Genomic DNA, 18,592 nt, shown 5'->3' with positions numbered 1-18,592 from the left:
TACCTGTAGGAATTCAGGCCGCAGGTATTTAGGCCGCCGGTATTTAGAGATACCTGCAGGGAACGGTGAAACCCGCAGGTATTTAGCCTTTATAGACGGTCGATACCCGCGGGTGTCTGGGATGCCCGCAGGTATTTAGCTCGCAGGTATTTAGGATACCCGCAGGTATCTAGGACGCCTACAGGGAATTGGAGTGTATACAGGTATCTAGAGATACCCGCAGATAGATAGGAATACCTCTCCCAATCTCCGACAACGTCGACTGCGGCCACCGTTGCCATGAGGGCCAAGGCCGGCGTATCGAGAGAGGACGACAGCGATATTTACCCGTGCTTCGGTGGCGAGCCGCATCTCACGCCCAGCATGACATGACATCGGGCCGCGAACTTGGCCAGGACGCTGCCTCTAGCATACCACAAGTCCCTAGCAAAAAAAGCCTTCTCTCTGTCCTCTGCCCGCTGGCTGATCATGAGCTAGCAGATCTGCTACCTTCCTTCAAGCGTTGCGTAGTTTCAACAGCCTCCTTGCATAATGCGCACCCTCCCTCCTGATCTCCACATCCGAGACGCTGTCTCTCCTCCCTCCTATGCCATGTCCCCAGCAAACAGACCATCGGGACGCTCAACGGTCTCGAAAGAAGCAGCACCGTCTTCTGGAGCCGTTGCTATGGAGCAGCGCTGAGGCATCGATTGTGACATCGAGAGCCGATCCCGGTGGATGACGACTCGACAGGCATATCCTATCCTCGTAAGACACCTACCGCAGGGTTCAAGACCCCCAACCAGGTTTTTGGCCAGCTCTTGACTGCAAGAGTACGTTCTGCATTTGGCAGGAGCCGCAGACACTGGCCGTCGACGACGGAAAACCTCTGTCCCAATTGTCCGTAGCAAGTTTGCAGCCTCAACAGGTCAGGCGGTATGGTCTTGTCCAATCCACCGAGCGTGGAGGTTCGCAGAAAGCATGGGAAGAGCCAATATGCAAGCGCTCGGGGAACGGCATTGGAACAAGTAAAGCAGCGCCCACCTGTTCGCCTCGGTCACATATGTGCCCATCGGACAATCTTGCATTCGTACCACGAACCCCTTGTGCTGAAGAGGTTACATGTCAAGGACAGGGTTGATATGCAGAGAGTTTCATTGGTCCTCACTATCTGTAACAGCATCCGAAATGACTTTTAGCGACCACGACTTACTATCACGGATCCATTGCAAAGGCCCCCGAGAGTGCAATTCGTATGCGGTCCGAAATTCCACAATGCGTCCAGGGAGTGGGAGTGCTTTAGAAAGACGTCTGTCCGTAGCTCAGGACTCTCGACCGTCTCCTCCGTTGTGCGATTTAGCGCACGGTCTCGAGATGCTTGATATCTATCCAACATCCTCCATGAAACTTGGGATATATCCCAAAGATTATCGTCGTGCAAACGCTTTACGGCAGGAGCACCATTGTTATCGAACGACCAAAGATGCGAGTAGGCGAGAAGGGCGCCAAGGTGTGACGAGATTCCTTCTACGCCTCTAACACGGCAGACGCCCTCCTTTATCCGACACAATCAGACAAATGATGCAGCTGGTCGCACAGCGAGCTCAATCGTCCAGACGGGAGAGTCTTGCGACGTGGCAACGTCCTGGTAAGCCGTGGTGGAGGAGGGTCTGCAGTTCATAAGAAATGGCGTCAAGATTAAGCACGACGGGACAGCGATCGGTGCAGAATTTGTGCACTTTACCCGTTGGCTTGGGCTATGTTCGAACCGTTCCAATCCGCTCTTGTGGAATTCGGGCGATGTCCCGTGGTCAGGTGCTACACCCGCGAGGAGCGTAACGAAGAAGATCGTTACATGGTTCTTATGCCGAGACTTGATGGCATTGTGGAGGAAGGTACCGAGCTGAACACATATTACGACTAGGTCGCCTCCAGGACAGACGCCTGTAAGAAGTTGTCCTTTGATACCCGCAGGCGATTTAGAAATTCCCGCAGGTATGTGTAGATACCCGCAGGTATGTGTAGAAACCTGCGGGTATGGGTAGAAACCCGCAGGTATTTGACGGATACCTGTGGGCATTTGTAGATACCTGCAGTAGTCTGGTGTGGGAATTAGGCTTGGCGACTACCTACGAGGACTTAGTAGGATAACTGCAGGAAGGTCGTAGATGCGTGCGGGTATTTCTAGCTCGCAGGTAACCCCGTTCCCTGCAGGTATTTGTAGATACCTGCAGGTATGTGTGGATACCCGCAGGTATCTGAGAATTAGAATTGGCGACTACCTGCCAGGACTTAGCAGGACAACTGCAGGGAGGTCTTAGATGCGTGCGGGTATTTAGGACGCCCGCAGGTATCTAAGATCTCGCAGGTATCCCCGTTCCCTGCAGGGATTTGGCGCGCAGGGATTTGGCGCTTACCTACGAAGCTACCTGCGGCCTGACCTCTCCGACTCATTTCTCCTCCTACCTTCTGCATCACCAAAATCGCACGGACCTACCCGCAGGTATTTAGGATCTCGCAGGTATCTGGCTCGCAGGGAACGGGAATAGCTGCAGGTATTTGGAAATGCCTGCAGGTGTTTAGCCCACAGGTATCTAGGATACCCGCAGGTATTTAGCGGATACCCGCAGGGAACGGGGATACCTGCAGGTATTTGGAGATGCCTGCAGGTATCTAGGATATCACACGTATTTAGGATACCCGCAATGAACTGGAGTACCTGCAGGTATCTAGAGATATCCGCGGGTAAATAGGATCTCGCAGGTATTTAGCGGATACCTGCAGGTATCTAGGATGCCCGCAGGTATCTAGCTCGCAGGTATTTGGAGATGTAAGTAATTGGAGGTGTAGGTATTTGGGAGGTGCAGATATTTGGTGTTAGATGCCCGTAGGTATTTACAGATGCCTACAGTAAGTTAGTAGACACCCGCAGGTATCTAGGATACCCGCAGGGAACGGGGATACCTGCAGGTATTTAGGATGCCCGCAGGTAAATAGGATTACCCGCAGGTATTTAGCTCGCAGGTATCTGATCGCCCAGTCTTCGTAGGTGGTTAACGGTCGACTGACTTGACGCCCGCAATAGCTACATCTGCCAGGAGATTGATCAGGGCGCTGTCTCGCTCTTGCAGCTAGATACCTGCGGGCATCCTAAAAACCTGCAGGCATGCCTATTTACCTGCAGGCATCTGCTATCATTTAGGATGCCGGCAGGTATCTGGCCGGCAGGGATTTGGCCCGCAAGTATCTAGTCTGGTCAGCACTTGGGAACATGGACGAAAGTGATTCTGATGAACGTATCGATGGCATGACTCACTGGAATAGCTGTATCAATAACCATTGGTATTCGGAAACGCCCTCGCCACACTCATCATGTATCTTCTCGTCTTGTCCAGCAACCCCAGGAGCACCATCAGACCCATGACTTCCACCTTGGGCTCCACCTCCTGCAGGAACCTAACACTCCCCTTCACAGCTCCCTCGCCTAGATGTTTCTCCACGTAGGCAGCCACAACAGCAGCGCTCTCTTCGTCAACGAGTCTAAAGTCCCGTGGACTCCACCGCGAAGCCCCAAGCTTGCTATCCCGCGTTCGTGTCCAGTAGAGCCTCGACTTTTTACTGCCACATCGACATTCGAATCGAAAAGCTGAGTCGCTAAAAATACCCCCTCCGGCAGCACATCGAACGACATCCCAATCGTCTTTGGCCGGCGTTTTCAAATCGCCGATATAGACTTTGAAGTCTTTACTATACTGCTCGAAGCGTAGCTGCGCAAGCCAAGGACCGAGAGAATCGTAACCAGCGTAGAGGATGATGTCGGAGGACTGGGTAGGACCGTTGTAGTGGCCCACGTAGTAAAGGGTGTTGTCATTTTGTTTGATGTGGATTCCAGAACTGCGAGCGTGGTCTTGAGCGCGGTGAAGAGTGAAGATGCGGTCTTGAGGTTCTTGCGTAGTTGTCTCAATGGATGTTGTGGGCTTGCTTTGCCGGGGATCGATCGATGAGTAGGTTGGGGGCCGTTCGAGGTCGGGCATGTTGGCGAATGCAATATTGCTTGTCGCACACTTCCAATGGATTTTGGTTCATTTTGAGCGCTTCGACCAACGATTCAGCCGTGTGGCGACCTAAACTGCGCCTTGCCGGAGGATTCAGATCGGCATTGGAGCCTCAAACTCAAAATCTTTGCGCCATTAAAGGCTGATGAACAAGCAAAAGCCGCGCTGTGTCATACATCTGTTGCACTAAAAAGTCTGTCGATTCCCGTTTTCCCGATCAGAACGCCATATCGCTATGCCCGCCTGGTATATCAATGAACAGCCCTTCCACTCCTGCACATTTCCATCCAAAATAAAAACGAATACTCATGCTGTAATGTTCTCCGAATCCAGTCCGTCCTGTTCTCTGCTTTCCCTCCGAAACCGCTTGAACGCCGACAGAAAGACGAACAAAGAAGATTGTTGCACTTCATCAACTATAATGAAGCCTCAAGTCAGCACTGCTAGTCTGCCTCCTCTCCCTCTTCCTCTGCAGAGCAGAATTCGCAGCCGCAGCTGTCGAGCTCCTCGTTCCAGCACTGGGTGGAATATGCGTGGGCGTAATGGCACCGTCGCTGCTGCCTTCCTCCTTGACAGGCGGCGGCGCTAGGCTCAGTCGACTAGAAGGCCTCTGCGGCCGTCCTGCGGGCGGAGGCATGCGGCTGGAGCTTCTAGGGGCGGCGATACCGTTGCTCGAGGCATCGTATGACGTCGAAGGGTGATGGTAGCTCCATCGATCGCCTGACGAGGTTGATCCGCCATAGCTGCCATCACGAGTAGCCGGACGGAATGGCGAGCTGGCAGCGGATGAGCGGGCGGAGCTGCTGTTGGGTGTCTGGTCGAAGTATCCTCTGCTTCCAGAACGCTCACCAAGAGCCAGACTGCTTGTCGTGGGAGTCGTCGCCGCAGAGGCATGTGATAGTAGAGCTGGCGAGATCATCGTACTGCTCGAACTTCTCCTCTTCCCGGAAAAGCCGCCAGTGGCAGATCGTCCAACTGACGAAGGAGTATATTCGCTGTGCCTGACGAGCTCTTCTGCCAGGTTGCGAACGAGGATGGCTTGATCATGGCGTGCCAAACCTTTGATGGCGTCTAGCAGTCCGTATTGTTGAAGTAATGAACCTTGCTCTGCGCATGCATCACAGATAGATCGTAGCACGCGGAGCAAATTCACTCGCACCACGGCTTTCTTGGAGTGCAGTTTTATGGCAGTCCTTTCAAACAGACTTCGATGAGCGAGATTGGCGGCCGCAGCGGGTGACAGTCTCAGCAGCCTGTGCAGCGGCTCCAACAAGTTCTCAAACGAATCTGCTTTACTTTCGTTGAAGCATTGCAGTACCGCCTCAGCAAAGTTCGAAGTCGGCGCCAGAAGGTGCTCTTCCACCTTGGCAGTCTCTTCCTGCAACCAGATGAAGATGGCGTCCAGAGCAGTGACAGCCCAGTATTGATCTGCCAGCAAGCTGACATAGAATTGCAGCCCTTTAGTTTGCCACAAGATTTTGCGACCGACTTTGCCTGAGTGCGCCATGTCGCACAGAATAGGCAGCGCAAATTCTTTGAGTGGACGTTCCGTCTGTACGATTCGTTGAAGCAGGGGAATGATGCCTGACAATGCGGCGTCCTCTTGTCGTGCTTTCGAGAGTCGGCATAAATTGTACATGGTGTTGAGAACTTGGTTGGAGATCTCGCGGAAGTGTGGCAACTTCATGCTTGCACCAAGCAAGTCGGTCAGTACTTCAATAGCATTGCTATTCTGCAATGCATCGAGCGTTGTCGCGAGCATGCTGAGGTTCTTGATAAACTTCAGCATGGTGATCTGATGTTGGGGACTCATACGTCGCAGATCTTTCAACACCCGTTTGAGCACCATGCGGTCGGCGACGGTCTCTTTGACGTGGTTCTCTGCTTGCGAGAAGAGCAGGAAGATGTTGACAATGCGACCTTCGATAATCTCTGAAAGCTCACCATCTTCGTCGAGAACTCTGTTCAAGACGAGCGAAAGAGGGTATAGAACCGAGCTTCGCGAGAAGATGCGGCAGAAGTCGTTCTTGGGTGTTGGGCCTTGCATCTCGAATACACTCCAGATGCCATTCACGCCGACGAGTACCAGCTCGCGACCAGCTTCGACATCGTAATCTTCTTCCAGGAACTCCACCAGAACATTCAGCCCACCACAGCTGACAAACATCTGTAGCGTCAAGGTCGGAGTCTGGTACATCATCCGCACAAAAGCTGCAGCCTCGAGTCTGATCTCAGAATTGTACTTCTTGTGCGCAAATTTGGTGATGATGGGGATACCACCAACGAAGCACAGATTTTCCTGCACCTCGATATTCTCGTGAAGGACGCAGTTGACAATCTTGAGCAATCTCAGAATAATCGGCGGCCTTGTCGCTGTTTCGAGTATCTCCAGAATCGGCAGCATACCGTGGCTGCTGACAATGACTGACTTGACATCGGCAGACTCTGTCAGAATCTGGAGCAGCTGATCGACAATCTCAGCGAGGACGTCTTCTGGCTGCCCAAGCTTCATGTCCGACACCAGACTCTCGACGACAGCACATAGACGAGCGTGCTTGTCTCTGGCGACGTTCGATTCGAGATCAACCTCATCAAGCTCCTCTTCCATGGCCGCGAACGGATCGTATTCTTCCTCGTCGTCCTCATCGCCCCACGATATCGAGTTCGTCAGCTTCAAGGTACCTCTCTCAGAGGCCGACTCGCTTCCAGCCGATACAGCCGACTTGGGCGACCGACTCTTATGCGACGCCGCCTGTAAGCTCATGGGCTGCTCTTCATCAAAGACCAAGTCTGTGAAGTCTTCGTCGTTGTCATCCTCGGCATATTTCTGAATCTCCAGTGAGCTCCGCTTTCGCCTCATGGCAGCAGCATCGTGCACAAGCTGGGTCGGAGTGTGGGTCCTACGCCTTCTCATACTCCCGCCAAGTTTGGTCTGCATGCTATAGATATCCTTCGGGTTGGAGGGCCGATTGGGCGAAAACCCGGCGAGCTTTTTGAGGAACGCGTCCTCATCGTCTGCCACAAGATCAGAGTAGTCTTCATCTTCATCCTCACGAAATCTCTCCTTATTAGACGCCGCTGATGGCGCCTTCTTAAGCGGTTGATGCGGCGGCGTAGGCTTAGGTTTGGGTATCGAGCTCTGTTTCGATGAGGGTCGAAGGATCTGGGTGCGAGGTTGCGAGTCCTTGCTGGTCTTGCGTTCATGTCTGTCAAGAGATTCGCCCTTCTTGGCCAGGCTCAAGGGCGGTGGTGGCTGATGTTTGATCTCGTCTGATGAAGTTCGAGCCGGATAGAATGGACGCACCGTCTCAATGGCGTCGCCCTGTGCGAGTTGTAAGGGTGTCCGAACAGTCAGATCCCCTTCAAACTCCTCATCCCATTCTTCCACCTTGCCGTCCATCTCGGGAATTGGCTCAACATTGGCGTATTGCTTCAGCTTCTCCGCGCTGAAGAGCCCAGCAAACCCGTCCTGGTGCCTCAATCGATCAGGAATGTGAAGACCAGACATGCCAGCATTGAGTGATTCAAAGTCAGCGTCCCAATTGTCTCTTCTTTCATCATCTGTTGGTGATCGAAAGGCATCTGGTGGCTGGGGCCTTCGTGACCCCAAATGAAACGCCGGTCTCGATGATTCCTCGGACTTCGCCTTCGACGCTGCTAGACCGGGCTTCGCTGAACTCCTCGACACTGGTCGCGACGACGTTCGACTCGATACGGTGCGGTTAGCGGTGCCACGTCGCGTCGCTGGGGGGCTGTTCTTCAGTGCCTCGTTCCACTCTTGCACGCTTTTGATAGCCTCGTCGTATTCAGTAGGCTTCTTCATGTTGCCTTTCTTCGCAGAGGCAATCCATGGATGCTTGAGAAGCTTCTTGGCCGAGACTCGAAGGTTGGGATCCTTCTGGAAACACTGCATCAAGAAGTCCCTCACCAGCGGACTTGCTCCTTCAGGTAGAGGAGGATGATCATCGTTGACGATGCGGAAGAGTGCCGGCATAGGCGCGAACTTGTGATAGGGTGGCTTCCCATCGAGCAGCTCAATCACCGTGCAGCCCAGACTCCAGACATCACTCGCCGTCGTAGCTCCGGCCAATTCGATGACCTCTGGGGCCATCCAGTATGGCGTGCCAACGACACTTCCTTCCGCGAGACCTTGCTGTTTTGTGGCTACGCCAAAGTCGGCCAGCTTGATGAGGCCTTCTTTCGTGGTGAGGATGTTGGCGCCCTTGATATCTCGATGGATGACACCCTGCTCGTGCAAGAACAACAATCCTTGCAAGACTTGGGCGGTATACAAAGCCACTAAATTCTCAGGGAACTTTCCAAAGTTTTTGCAGATGCTGTGGAGACTACCTTGCTCGCAGTACTCCAAAATGATGTATAGAGAGTCGGCAGACTTGACGAAGCCATGGTACTTGACGATGTTGGGGTGATTGAGGTTCTTGAGCAGGTCGATCTCTTGCATGATGACGTTGAGCTCGGTCTTGGGCATCTCTGAGAGGCGGATCTGCTTGATGGCGACCGTCTCGCCGGTGGACCAGTTGAGAGCGCAGTAGACGCTGCCAAAAGCGCCGCGACCAAGGCATTGTCCCAGTTGCTGCCGCAGGTTAGCAGAGCCGCTTGTTACACGCACATGGAAGGTTGAGATGGAGTGAGGTACGGCAACGTGCAAGACATTGTCTCAACAAAAAGTCGACCTCATCAAATCTCTCACTCCACATGCAGCGTACGAGATGTCCAACGTACATAGTCTTTCAGCCCTTCGACTCCTTTGGCATGCTTCTGGACGGTCCCATCTTTGCTGGGCATCTTCTCCCTCCCCGCCAGGACATTCGCCGCCGAGCTCCTCCTCGCCGCTCTAGCACTGGAGGCCTCGCTGCCATTCTCCTTGTCCGAACTGCCTCTTACTTTGGCGCCTCTCAGCCCGCCGGAGCCACTTCCGCTGGCTTGTTTCGGCGTCGATGTGCGGGACTGCGATGTTGCCGCGCTCGCTCTGTGGCCATTGGCGAGTCTGGTATGCGCGGGAGTGGCCGCGGTCGAGGTGGTTGAAGGGGGAGAGGGGAGGGTCGGCATTGCAGTGGGCGCTCTGGCCGCGCTACCTCTGTGATGGTACGGTGGTCGTGTTTTGGGGCATCAGAAGGGGGGGAATTTCGCGGAATGGTGTTCCGCCGGTCATGATATGACCTGTCGATGTCGCCGACTGGATTGGGCGGCAACTGGAGAATTGAGGTCAAGGCACACGATCAATCAGAGCCCAACTGCGCGCGTCCGGTGAATGGCCCTGGCCAGCATCGCCTTCCGCTGCAGACCACGCCCGCCCAACGCGTCTTGGAGCTGAGGTGAATGGAAACCGGTTTGTCGGAGGTCGGGAGTGAGGGAGTGAGGGAGTTGGCGCGGATATGGGCATGGATGGCCTGGCGGCGGTGTTGCACAGTCCCTGGCACTCCATCCACCAGACGCAGGCACATCGGACATCCATGGCGCGGGACGAGCCTTGTCCTTTTAGCCGCAAATCCTATCTGCCTCCAAAATAAACATCCCTGCCTTGGACGTCAACAACACCTCGGCCTTCACGTACATCTCACTCTATTTACTCCAGCCTGGTGAACCTCTGCTCGGCTGAGAGTCATCGCCGCCAGCCTTCGTCAGAGCTGTTGGAAGATCTGTCGGCCCTGGCTTTGAACAGACAGTATACCGCCACTGATACAATCCAAGGCCATCAGCTTATTCTGTGTATCCGTTAGAGAACTGTGCGCGGGATCCATCTCAGGAGTGATCATCAACATGAGTCGTTGGACGAGCGTGCGAGATTAGACAATCTACCAGGTCATTATAGGGACATCGTTGACGACCGATGGCTCGAGACTTCTGGCTAGGCACTTCACCCGAACCTGTTCGAAGACATCTCAAAGCAATAATGACGATATTCCTGGGCTCTATATCGGATACGCAAAGCTAAAGTTAAAAACATTGATACAGCTGCAGCCAATGCAATAATCACGTACATCCCATGCCCTACCGTTCACCAGCGCCTTTGCTGACAATGCCCAAATACTAAGAAAACCACCCTCGCTCCTCTATGCAACTTGAGGAACGCGAACCCCATCGACACCAGCCCACGCCCCGTGAAAACCGTATCCCATGACGATTGGCATTCTGCAATTTCAATCAGCATCCACATCGACCTGCATCGGCGGTGTCATCAGAACTTACCTCGCTCTGGCAATCTCTTTCATATCCTTGGCGTCAATGAACACCAGTGAACTTCGACGCTCACGAGAATCCATCGACACTGTCAACAGCACGCCGTCATCTTCAGCCTGTGCCCCTGGGCTGGGAATGAAGACTGGTTCGGAGGGCAGCGCGTCGACCTTTGGCACCCACGTCTTCAAAGTGCGATCTTGAGTGTCGACCTTGACAACAGAATCCGCAAAGTACCCTCTCTTCTCGACGTGGATCCCATACGCAAATCGATATGGCTTGCCGCGATAATCTGGATGGATCTGCGGAAGCTCGATGTTGGCCTTGGCAAAGTCAAGATCAAAGTCGACTTCTGCACGTCGAGGAACGACGGTGCCATTCGCGGATTGGGTACTGTTATTAATGCCTGGCAGCTTGTACCGCCTGAACATCCCAGGGATGTCATGAGTGGCAGAGGCGTTACGTCGACCAACGTTCGCGCGCAAGTTCTCCATGGTTGAGCCCCAGAGGAAGTCATAGTTTGGCATATGCGGCAGGTCGATGTACACCGAGCCATTCTCTTCGAACGAGTTGATCTCATGGAAAGCGAAGAATGCATCCGAGGTGTACTTCGCAATCACGCCAGCTCCTTTCTTGTCAATGACATAGAACAGGGCGTCTTGGGTCTGGTTGAACGGCTTCAAAGACTTCAGAATGTTCCTCTGCTGTTGGAACTTCTGTCTGTCGTACTCGGCCTGCCAGACGATCAAGATGAGGTGGTTCTCAGTGCCGAACAGCGTATGGATGTACGCAGCTGGAGCATCTGTCACTCGTGCCAGGATCTCAGTCTCGCCACGAGGATTTATGCCAAAGACCTTGTACTCCTGCTTGGCCACGTCCAGAACGTAGTTGTATACTGTGCCATCGAAGTCTCGGGCAGCATGAGCAGCGCTACGTCCAGTGTTGTTTAATTCGAGACTGGATGCCTGATAGGTGAAAAGCTCGATTGGCTCCAGGCTTTCTGGATTGATTTGCTGGAGAGTGCTGTGATTCTGTCAGTGCCTTAATTCTCCAGCATCGACTGACTCTGGACTTACTTTGATTCTGTTGTCATGACGAGGGACTTCAAAGGACTATCCTGGGTCTCATTTGATGCCAGGTCTGCGTAATTGGGTATCCAAGTGACACCAACATTAGCCGCCGAGGTATTTCCACGAGGATTGATACCGTCTCGGAATGTCACTCCACCCGGTCAGCATCTTTCCAAACAGAACGTGGTCTTAGCTCACCTTCAAAGGCCCCAAACATGACCTTGCAGGGATCCTGTGCGAAGCTGCCGCCTGGTATCCGCCCATATTCCTCAACAAAATCGATATACTCATCGCTCCCGTTGCGACTGCGATAGCTTACTTTCCCTTCTGCGATCTCGAAACGATGGTTCCTGCTGAAGCCATCGAACCAGTGCTCGGCAGAAAAGTTTCTGATGTCCCAAGTCCCTGCTGCTCCACGGTAGAGCGAGCCTGTTATCCAGGATGGAATCTCGCCTTCAACATCAAGCTCGATTGGTTGGCGAACTTCGGGTGTGCCATAGAAACCCAGCGTCAAGGCCTTGTTTTGCACCTGCGGTATGCTGGAGGCAGCTGCTATGGCGGCTGTTGAGAGGAGAAGAAGGCGATTTGCCATGACTGAAGATTTTGATCCCTCAGATGATGAGGGCGTTGTGGTCGATGTTTTTGGTGATGCTCGAGAGATGCTTTGCTATGCTGCTGTCAAGATGCATCTTCACCTCCACCTCTTTATACATCGCCTTTCCTATGATGCTCGGAGACCAGGCATTACAGATGCAATGACGACGATTTAAGCAGTGACGACAGTACTTTCTCTTGATCACTACTTGCAGCACGAATCGACGATATGGAGCACATGTCGACGGCCGTACCACATACCAACAACGCTGGCCTGACTTACCAATGATTCTTGGCACATCAACAAGACTGGCGGCACCGTGAATCGCAGTGCCCTAAGCTTCACATTAGTTCTCATCCAACGGAAGCGCAACATACATCCCTTTGCAGTGTCTTGGCAAAACTTATTTTGGTGATGCTGGAGCCTTGCCCTGACCTAACTGTGAGGCCTTCACCCGCATCCTCTCAGCATTCGGCCGATGGTCAGTGAAGATCGATCGGGTGCTAAATGGCGGCTGCGCGTGGCAGATCGTGGCGCGGTGGAAGAGATGGCCCTGTGAGTGGATGGGTAAGCGGCTGTATGTGGTATGCAGCGATACTCGCAGCTCCGATTCGTCCGTAAGAGTAATTTTGGAGGGCAATAGTCATGACAAGCCCAGTGCTGCGGCTGGCAATGATGAATGCCAAGTCCTGGGATGCTATGACGATGAGCACGAAGAATTTGGGGATAAAGGACGTTGAAGGTCAATGCGATGATGCTACGTCGATGATGTTACGACCGGGCTCACCAACAACAACATCATGAACACTGTACCGAACTTCGAGATTGTCTCTCAGTCACTTTCGTCGAACATTACACCGAGTCATTTTACAAATCAATCATCGACCGCCGCGAATGTTGAACCATCCAGGGAAGCCAAGGACGCCTCGTCTCTTTCTGACATCGAACGGATCACACGCCTCGCCCTGCTCGTAAACCTCACCCTAGCTATAGCGAATGCACTTGGAGGATACCTGCTTGGCTCTCAAGCGTAAGTAATGTCCTGATTTGTTGTAACCCCATACTGACTGTTTGGTTCAGCCTCATCGGCGACGCAGTCCACGCCCTCGCAGACCTGGCAGCCGATCTGGTTGCTATGATCACAGCGAGCTACTCTACAATCCCCAGACTGGAGAAGAGTGAAGCAATTGGTGGACTCGCTGTGTCTGGAATCGTCATGTCCAGTGGCATTGCCCTTGCCGTGCGATCGCTGCTCTACACATGTCGACATTTCGAGCTAGATGTCCTCGCTAGCTATGTCAACTACCTCATGATCTTCAGTCATGATGCCCATGGTATGGCAGATACTGGATCGAACTTCGAAGTCATTCTGTTGCCTCTGGTCAGCATCATGATCAAAGAATGGCTCTTCAGAGCTACTATGGAGGTGGCTAAGAGGAACGAGAGTATCATGTTGGAGAGTCATGCTTTACATCAACGACTCGACGCATTCACGGCGGTTGTTGCGCTTGTAGTCAACTCTGCAAGTTATCTGGATCCTCGTCTTGTCTGGCTAGATGGCTTTGGCGGCCTCGCTATTGGGATTGCGATCTTCAAGGCTGGTTGCGCGAATGCTGTTGCTGCTTCGACGCAACTGCTTAGATAGCATAGTATTGAACACAGGCAAGATCTCAGCCTCTGAGAGACATCCTCTGTCTCTAAATTCGCCACGGTGTATGCATTAGAACAACTCCGCAGCTCGCCATTGGTACCAGGAACTATGTGGCGCACCGGCACAGCCCGACTTGATCGCCAGCTAGCTTACTCGATCGACAGCCTAACTCGAACTTCGTCTCGAAGGGCTGAGCATATCTGATACATCACCTGAATTGCCCCCTCAAGGGCGTTCTCACCGCAGCCAGCTGCCATGGGCCTCTTCAGATCGGACGACCCTCAGCATCCCGAGCCCAGAGTCACTCTTCAGCTTGATGCAAGCTGTAAAACTCCTTTCCACCCTGGATCCAATGTGTTTGGCCAAGTCTTCTTCGACAGTCCGGCCGAACGCCGGATTCGAAACGTCGAAGTCATCATTCAAGGCACCACCACTACGAAATACGTGATCGTCGTCAGTAGAGGCGAATATCGACGTCTCAAGATTCACTACCATGACGAGGCTACTCTACGCACGATCAACAAAGTCATTGCGCAAGGGCTGACCACAGAGCCGGAACATCGATATACCTGGGACTTCTCTCTCGCATTTACCCATGGAACAGCAGGGTTGCTGCACCCGAACCCAGCCAAGTCGCCGTATAAAGCGCCTTCGGGACACAAGGAGTTCTACGCATCTTCGCCTTACCAGCTGCCACCATCTTTCCTCCACATGAAGAGCGACGAGCACATGGGCCAGGTGCAATACACGTTGACAGTCCAAGTAAACTTCGAGGACCAGAAGAAGCCTTACAGCCCGCCTTTGAAGATTCTGACGTACGTCCCGTCCGAGGAGCCCTTTGATCAGAGACTGGCAGAAAGCGTCTTTCACATTAACTCCTACTCGAGCAGTCGGCTGGCAGGGAGTAGCACAAAGTCTGGTCTTGCAAGATTCAAGGATAAGCTGGCGTCAAGTTCACCGACCGTGAAGCTGAGCCTCAAATCAACTCTACCGTCCAGTATCGTCCGAGGAGCGGCGTTCCCGATTGAAGCGAGACTGGAAGTCAACCCGCTGTCCGATCCATCAGTACTCAGTATACCAAATGTTCGCATCGGGATATCCTCGATTGAACTGGTCCCGCTTGTGATATATCGCATCCTCAGAGACAGAGAGTCTGCGAATATGCTGCCCCTGGAGTCTGTGCAATGCCCTCCGGAGCAAGAACTGGTCGAAGAAGGCCAAGCTGTAAGCCTCAACGCTGTTCCCCAGGAGGTCTTTGTGGAGCAGCAACGGGACGACAAGAGCGAAGCATTGGGGTTCCCTGGTTCGTTTGGGGGAAGGCTCCCAAATCACATCTCTCCCAGCTTTGCAACGACGAATATCGTCTTGTGGTGGAAGCTGAGGGTCAAATTGGTGGCGAATGTTGGTGGCAAGGAATTCGACGACACTGCTGAGACCAGGGTCATGGTTATATCTGATGTAAAGTCTTGACGAGGTCTGTACGCAAGGAGTCGATTATGATCATGTTCATCGCAGGCTGGAAATTAGTACCTCGGCTCATCGGCAAGCTCGGACCTGATCCGGCCTGATCTCTTCCTGTCAGCTGTCAACATCCTTGACTCGCAACGACCAACATTCACTCACGGATCGATCCATAACGACCTCCATCTCATCCATTCCCTCCACCACCCCGTAATCGACGGCATCATAATCTCCTAGGTCGTTCCGCTATAGACACGCCCGGCTCGACAGTACCGTGTCATCCGAATCATGATTCCGAAAGGCGAAGGATGGAACGACAAATACTTCGCCATCACCACAAACCCATCATTCGCCAAACTTAGTCCCGAAGAACGTATCAATGCGGTTCTGAGCGTTCGAGCTCCGCACGATGTCAGATTTCTTAGTCAATTCTTTGAACAAGACTGTAAACTGCACTCCTTCAAACAGACATCCCCTACAACATCCACGGTCACCTTCCGGTTCACTGTGACTCGATTTTATTGCAATGCAGGCGGGGGCTTACACGGCGCCGCGCAGTCTTTAATCTATGACCACTTGACGAGTCTTGCGATTCAGGCCGTGGGGCAGCCTGGAGGATGGCTCGTGCCAGGAGTCAGCCGGAGTCTGAATGTTACCTACTTGAGGCCAGCCCCCGAAGGAACGATTTGTCTCTGCGAGTGTGAGGTTATGGCTGCGGGAAAGGGGCTGGCCTTGATGCGAGGTGTGATCAGACGAGAACTGGATGGCAAGGTTATCAGTACTTGCGAGCATGACAAAGCTTTTGTGGCGACGCAGAAGCTATAACCGGTGGTAACGCGCTGATCATGATCAAAGAGCGACACTCGACAGCACTGGGCTCTTCCAGCTTCCAGCTCTCCTCCAGGCCCGATCAAAGAATATACAAACACGGGGACGACGGAACCATGGTCTTTCTCCATGTTCAATCTTAGAGCACTCGAATACTACAGCATAGATGGTGGAAATGAGGGATTCCATTGACCGAGAGTCGGTTCTTTCGTTGCCAATGCTGACTATCTACTGACCTATCTCCAAACGCTTGCCCACTCCCCACTTGACTGCAATCACAAAAACATTGCATGTCGCTTACAACTTTCTTTCCTTCAATCTAGCTCACTCACAGGCAGGCGAACACAGACTCCGAAATCACGGTCCCAGAGTATGCCGCCCACGGAATCAAGTACATGAACGTGGCCACGAAAGACATCTTCAACGTCAAGCCCAGCAAAATAGCAGCTAGGATATTGCCCAAAACGATGCGCTGGCGAAGGTTCGGGTAATGGTCCATGACATGGTGCGGCACCGACGTGAGCATTCCCGCCAGGAGGAGACTCGCCGCCACAAACATGTTGGACGATGGCTCGAAGAACTCATGCGGCACGCCTAATTGTCGCAAATGTGGAGCCAGAGCCAGATCGAGGTTTCCGATGGCGTCGATTGAATTGACCTTTGGGTCTGATGTTGCGTTGTCTAGGATCATGCCAAGATGGGAGGCAAAACAACGATCCTGCTGCCCATGGTCGAAAGCGTACTTGTTGATAGCTAGTATGGGCAGTGGGGCCAGGGTCAATATGCAAAGCGTTTGCGGACGACCCAACCCACTCGGCTGGTCACCTCGATGATGGACCTTCCAATCGTCCGTATGCCACGTTCCTGGGAAGGCTGCCGAACCTCCTGTCGCCAGGGCATTTTCTTGGAGCACAGTAGACTCACTGTTCAGCTCCATCTTTGACAGATATTGCTGGACATCTCCGTCGAAGCTCTGCGACTTCTTGTAACACCCGGCCACACTTCAACCAACGCCTCGATTTCGATAAAATGTTGTTGGGAAGGAGGCATGACCCTGGTTGTGCTATTGCCGCGGAGATGAAGACGATGCGATATTCAATGGGACGTTTACCTGTTTCCAGTAGAAACATCAATCAAAGTACAGTGTCACAAGACCAGTCGGTCAATTCACAGGATTCAAGGGGGATAGGGCACACAGCCTCAGGTTTGTAGCCCATAGCGCAAAGCCTACTATACATGGTCAGGGTCCACGTACTTGTAGAAGTTGCTACCTCCTATGCCCGTCTAAGTCCTCAAAAGCCGTTGCAGCGAAACGCGACCTACTTTGCATCGGCGTTTGGGCCAGACGTTTCACAGACTATAAAAGTGTTGACGTGTGGTGAGTGGTAACGGATCCTCGAAAAGTACGAAAGATAGAAGGTATGGCGTCAAATCATATCAGGAAGGTAGCAATCGTTGGGGTAAGTCCTCGGCGCTTATACCACACATGTTCTTATGCTAACTTGTCCAGGCCGGCGGCAACATTGGCAGCCGTATCGTCGACGCACTTCTGGCAACAGGCAAGCACACAGTCACTGCCATAACCAGGAAAGACACAACATCCAAATTTCCCGAGAAGGTCATGCCGGTATATGTCGACTACAACGAACCTGAAACGATATTCAACGCTCTGCGAGGTCAAGGCGCATTGATCATCACAGTAGGGTTCTTCGCCCCGAAGAATCTGAGCACGCTGCTGGTCCAAGCCGCTGCAGAAGCAGAAGTGCCTTGGATTCTACCCAGTGAGTGGTCTCCTGACTCTGCACATGAGGGTCTGGTGAGAGATATTAGCAGCTTGCAGAACATGCCGATCGTTCGCGAAGAGATCAAAATGCTGGGCAAAAGTTCGTACGTTGCTCTCTGTTGCGGACTGTGGTATGAGTGGTGTCTTTCGACACCAGTCTTGTTCGGGATCGATTGTCTTGGAAGAAAAGCGACTTTGTTCGATGACGGGAATACAAAAATCAACACCTCGACACTGGCCCAAGTTGGACGATCTGTGGCGGGGCTGCTGAGTCTTCCGATCAAGAGCGAAGACGGTGCATGTTTGGATCGATTTCGCAATCGTCATGTTTACACATCATCTTTCTGTATCAGTCAGAACGATATGCTCGAATCCGCCTTTCGGGTCACAGGCACTGACCGAACGCAATGGACAATCGAGAATCGACCAGTCGAAGAATACTACAACGAAGGCGTTGCGGCTAGGAGGCAGGGTACCATGAGGGAGATTGGTAGGCAGGTGTACTCTCGCGTCTTTTTCGATGATGACTCTGGCAATTTCGAGAAGCGAGTTGGGTTAGCCAACGAGATCCTCAACCTGTCTGGAGAAGATTTGGATGAGGCTACAGCGACCGCTATAAGCTTGCAGAGGCAGACGGACCTATAGATATCATCAAATTCAACCATGCAGCTGCATTCAATCTGTGGTAGCGGAATTCGTTGTTTTGATCCTTCCTGATCCGCATCGACTTGTGAGTGAATGAAATCGTGTCTGCCTAAGGCATCAATATCTGAACACGGCAGTGATCGGCATCAAGCCTTGGCATCTGTTGGCCAGATAAGCTATCTATCAGGCCTATCAGCAACGAGCGTCCTCCCCGAACCATACCTCCAGCGACCATCATGAGCAAAGATATGAACGGACACAACAGCGCGGAGCCCCAGACTTCGCATCGCTTGCCGGTGCTGCTGATGCCTTCCAAGGCCCATCCTA

At 52.8% G+C, this 18,592-nt stretch overlaps 8 protein-coding genes across 8 annotated transcripts; 4 read left to right on the top strand and 4 right to left on the bottom strand.

Annotated features, from left to right (window-relative positions):
* Positions 1–3,308: 3,308 nt before the first annotated feature.
* M409DRAFT_29223 (uncharacterized protein) lies at positions 3,309–4,013 on the bottom strand (the record flags this gene model as incomplete). The annotated part of the gene is made up of 1 exon (XM_033809366.1): positions 3,309–4,013. The coding sequence occupies one exon, from the start codon at positions 4,011–4,013 to the stop codon at positions 3,309–3,311; it is 705 nt and encodes a 234-aa protein (XP_033661264.1).
* Positions 4,014–4,446: 433 nt separating this feature from the next.
* Positions 4,447–9,104, bottom strand: M409DRAFT_60070 (uncharacterized protein; the record flags this gene model as incomplete). The annotated part of the gene is made up of 2 exons (XM_033814358.1): positions 4,447–8,628; positions 8,778–9,104. The coding sequence occupies 2 exons, from the start codon at positions 9,102–9,104 to the stop codon at positions 4,447–4,449; spliced, it is 4,509 nt and encodes a 1,502-aa protein (XP_033661263.1).
* A 1,004-nt stretch (positions 9,105–10,108) lies between these two features.
* M409DRAFT_29221 (uncharacterized protein) lies at positions 10,109–11,894 on the bottom strand (the record flags this gene model as incomplete). Its single annotated transcript, XM_033809365.1, has 4 exons — positions 10,109–10,187; positions 10,245–11,255; positions 11,309–11,453; positions 11,501–11,894. 4 exons carry the CDS (start codon positions 11,892–11,894, stop codon positions 10,109–10,111), a joined length of 1,629 nt encoding a protein of 542 aa, XP_033661262.1.
* Positions 11,895–12,697: 803 nt separating this feature from the next.
* Positions 12,698–13,542, top strand: M409DRAFT_29220 (uncharacterized protein; the record flags this gene model as incomplete). Its single annotated transcript, XM_033809364.1, has 2 exons — positions 12,698–12,927; positions 12,978–13,542. 2 exons carry the CDS (start codon positions 12,698–12,700, stop codon positions 13,540–13,542), a joined length of 795 nt encoding a protein of 264 aa, XP_033661261.1.
* Positions 13,543–13,803: 261 nt separating this feature from the next.
* M409DRAFT_29219 (uncharacterized protein) lies at positions 13,804–15,018 on the top strand (the record flags this gene model as incomplete). The annotated part of the gene is made up of 1 exon (XM_033809363.1): positions 13,804–15,018. The coding sequence occupies one exon, from the start codon at positions 13,804–13,806 to the stop codon at positions 15,016–15,018; it is 1,215 nt and encodes a 404-aa protein (XP_033661260.1).
* Positions 15,019–15,297: 279 nt separating this feature from the next.
* On the top strand, positions 15,298–15,834 carry M409DRAFT_70525 (uncharacterized protein; the record flags this gene model as incomplete). Its single annotated transcript, XM_033818779.1, has 1 exon — positions 15,298–15,834. One exon carries the CDS (start codon positions 15,298–15,300, stop codon positions 15,832–15,834), a length of 537 nt encoding a protein of 178 aa, XP_033661259.1.
* Positions 15,835–16,165: 331 nt separating this feature from the next.
* On the bottom strand, positions 16,166–16,774 carry M409DRAFT_29218 (uncharacterized protein; the record flags this gene model as incomplete). Its single annotated transcript, XM_033809362.1, has 1 exon — positions 16,166–16,774. The coding sequence occupies one exon, from the start codon at positions 16,772–16,774 to the stop codon at positions 16,166–16,168; it is 609 nt and encodes a 202-aa protein (XP_033661258.1).
* Positions 16,775–17,258: 484 nt separating this feature from the next.
* On the top strand, positions 17,259–18,265 carry M409DRAFT_29217 (uncharacterized protein; the record flags this gene model as incomplete). The annotated part of the gene is made up of 2 exons (XM_033809361.1): positions 17,259–17,297; positions 17,348–18,265. 2 exons carry the CDS (start codon positions 17,259–17,261, stop codon positions 18,263–18,265), a joined length of 957 nt encoding a protein of 318 aa, XP_033661257.1.
* Between the last annotated feature and the right edge of the window lie 327 nt (positions 18,266–18,592).

This window comes from Zasmidium cellare (assembly GCF_010093935.1).
Source record: "Zasmidium cellare ATCC 36951 unplaced genomic scaffold M409scaffold_49, whole genome shotgun sequence".
NCBI classification, from domain to species: Eukaryota; Fungi; Ascomycota; class Dothideomycetes; order Mycosphaerellales; family Mycosphaerellaceae; genus Zasmidium; species Zasmidium cellare.
This window is presented reverse-complemented; position numbering and strand designations above follow the sequence as displayed.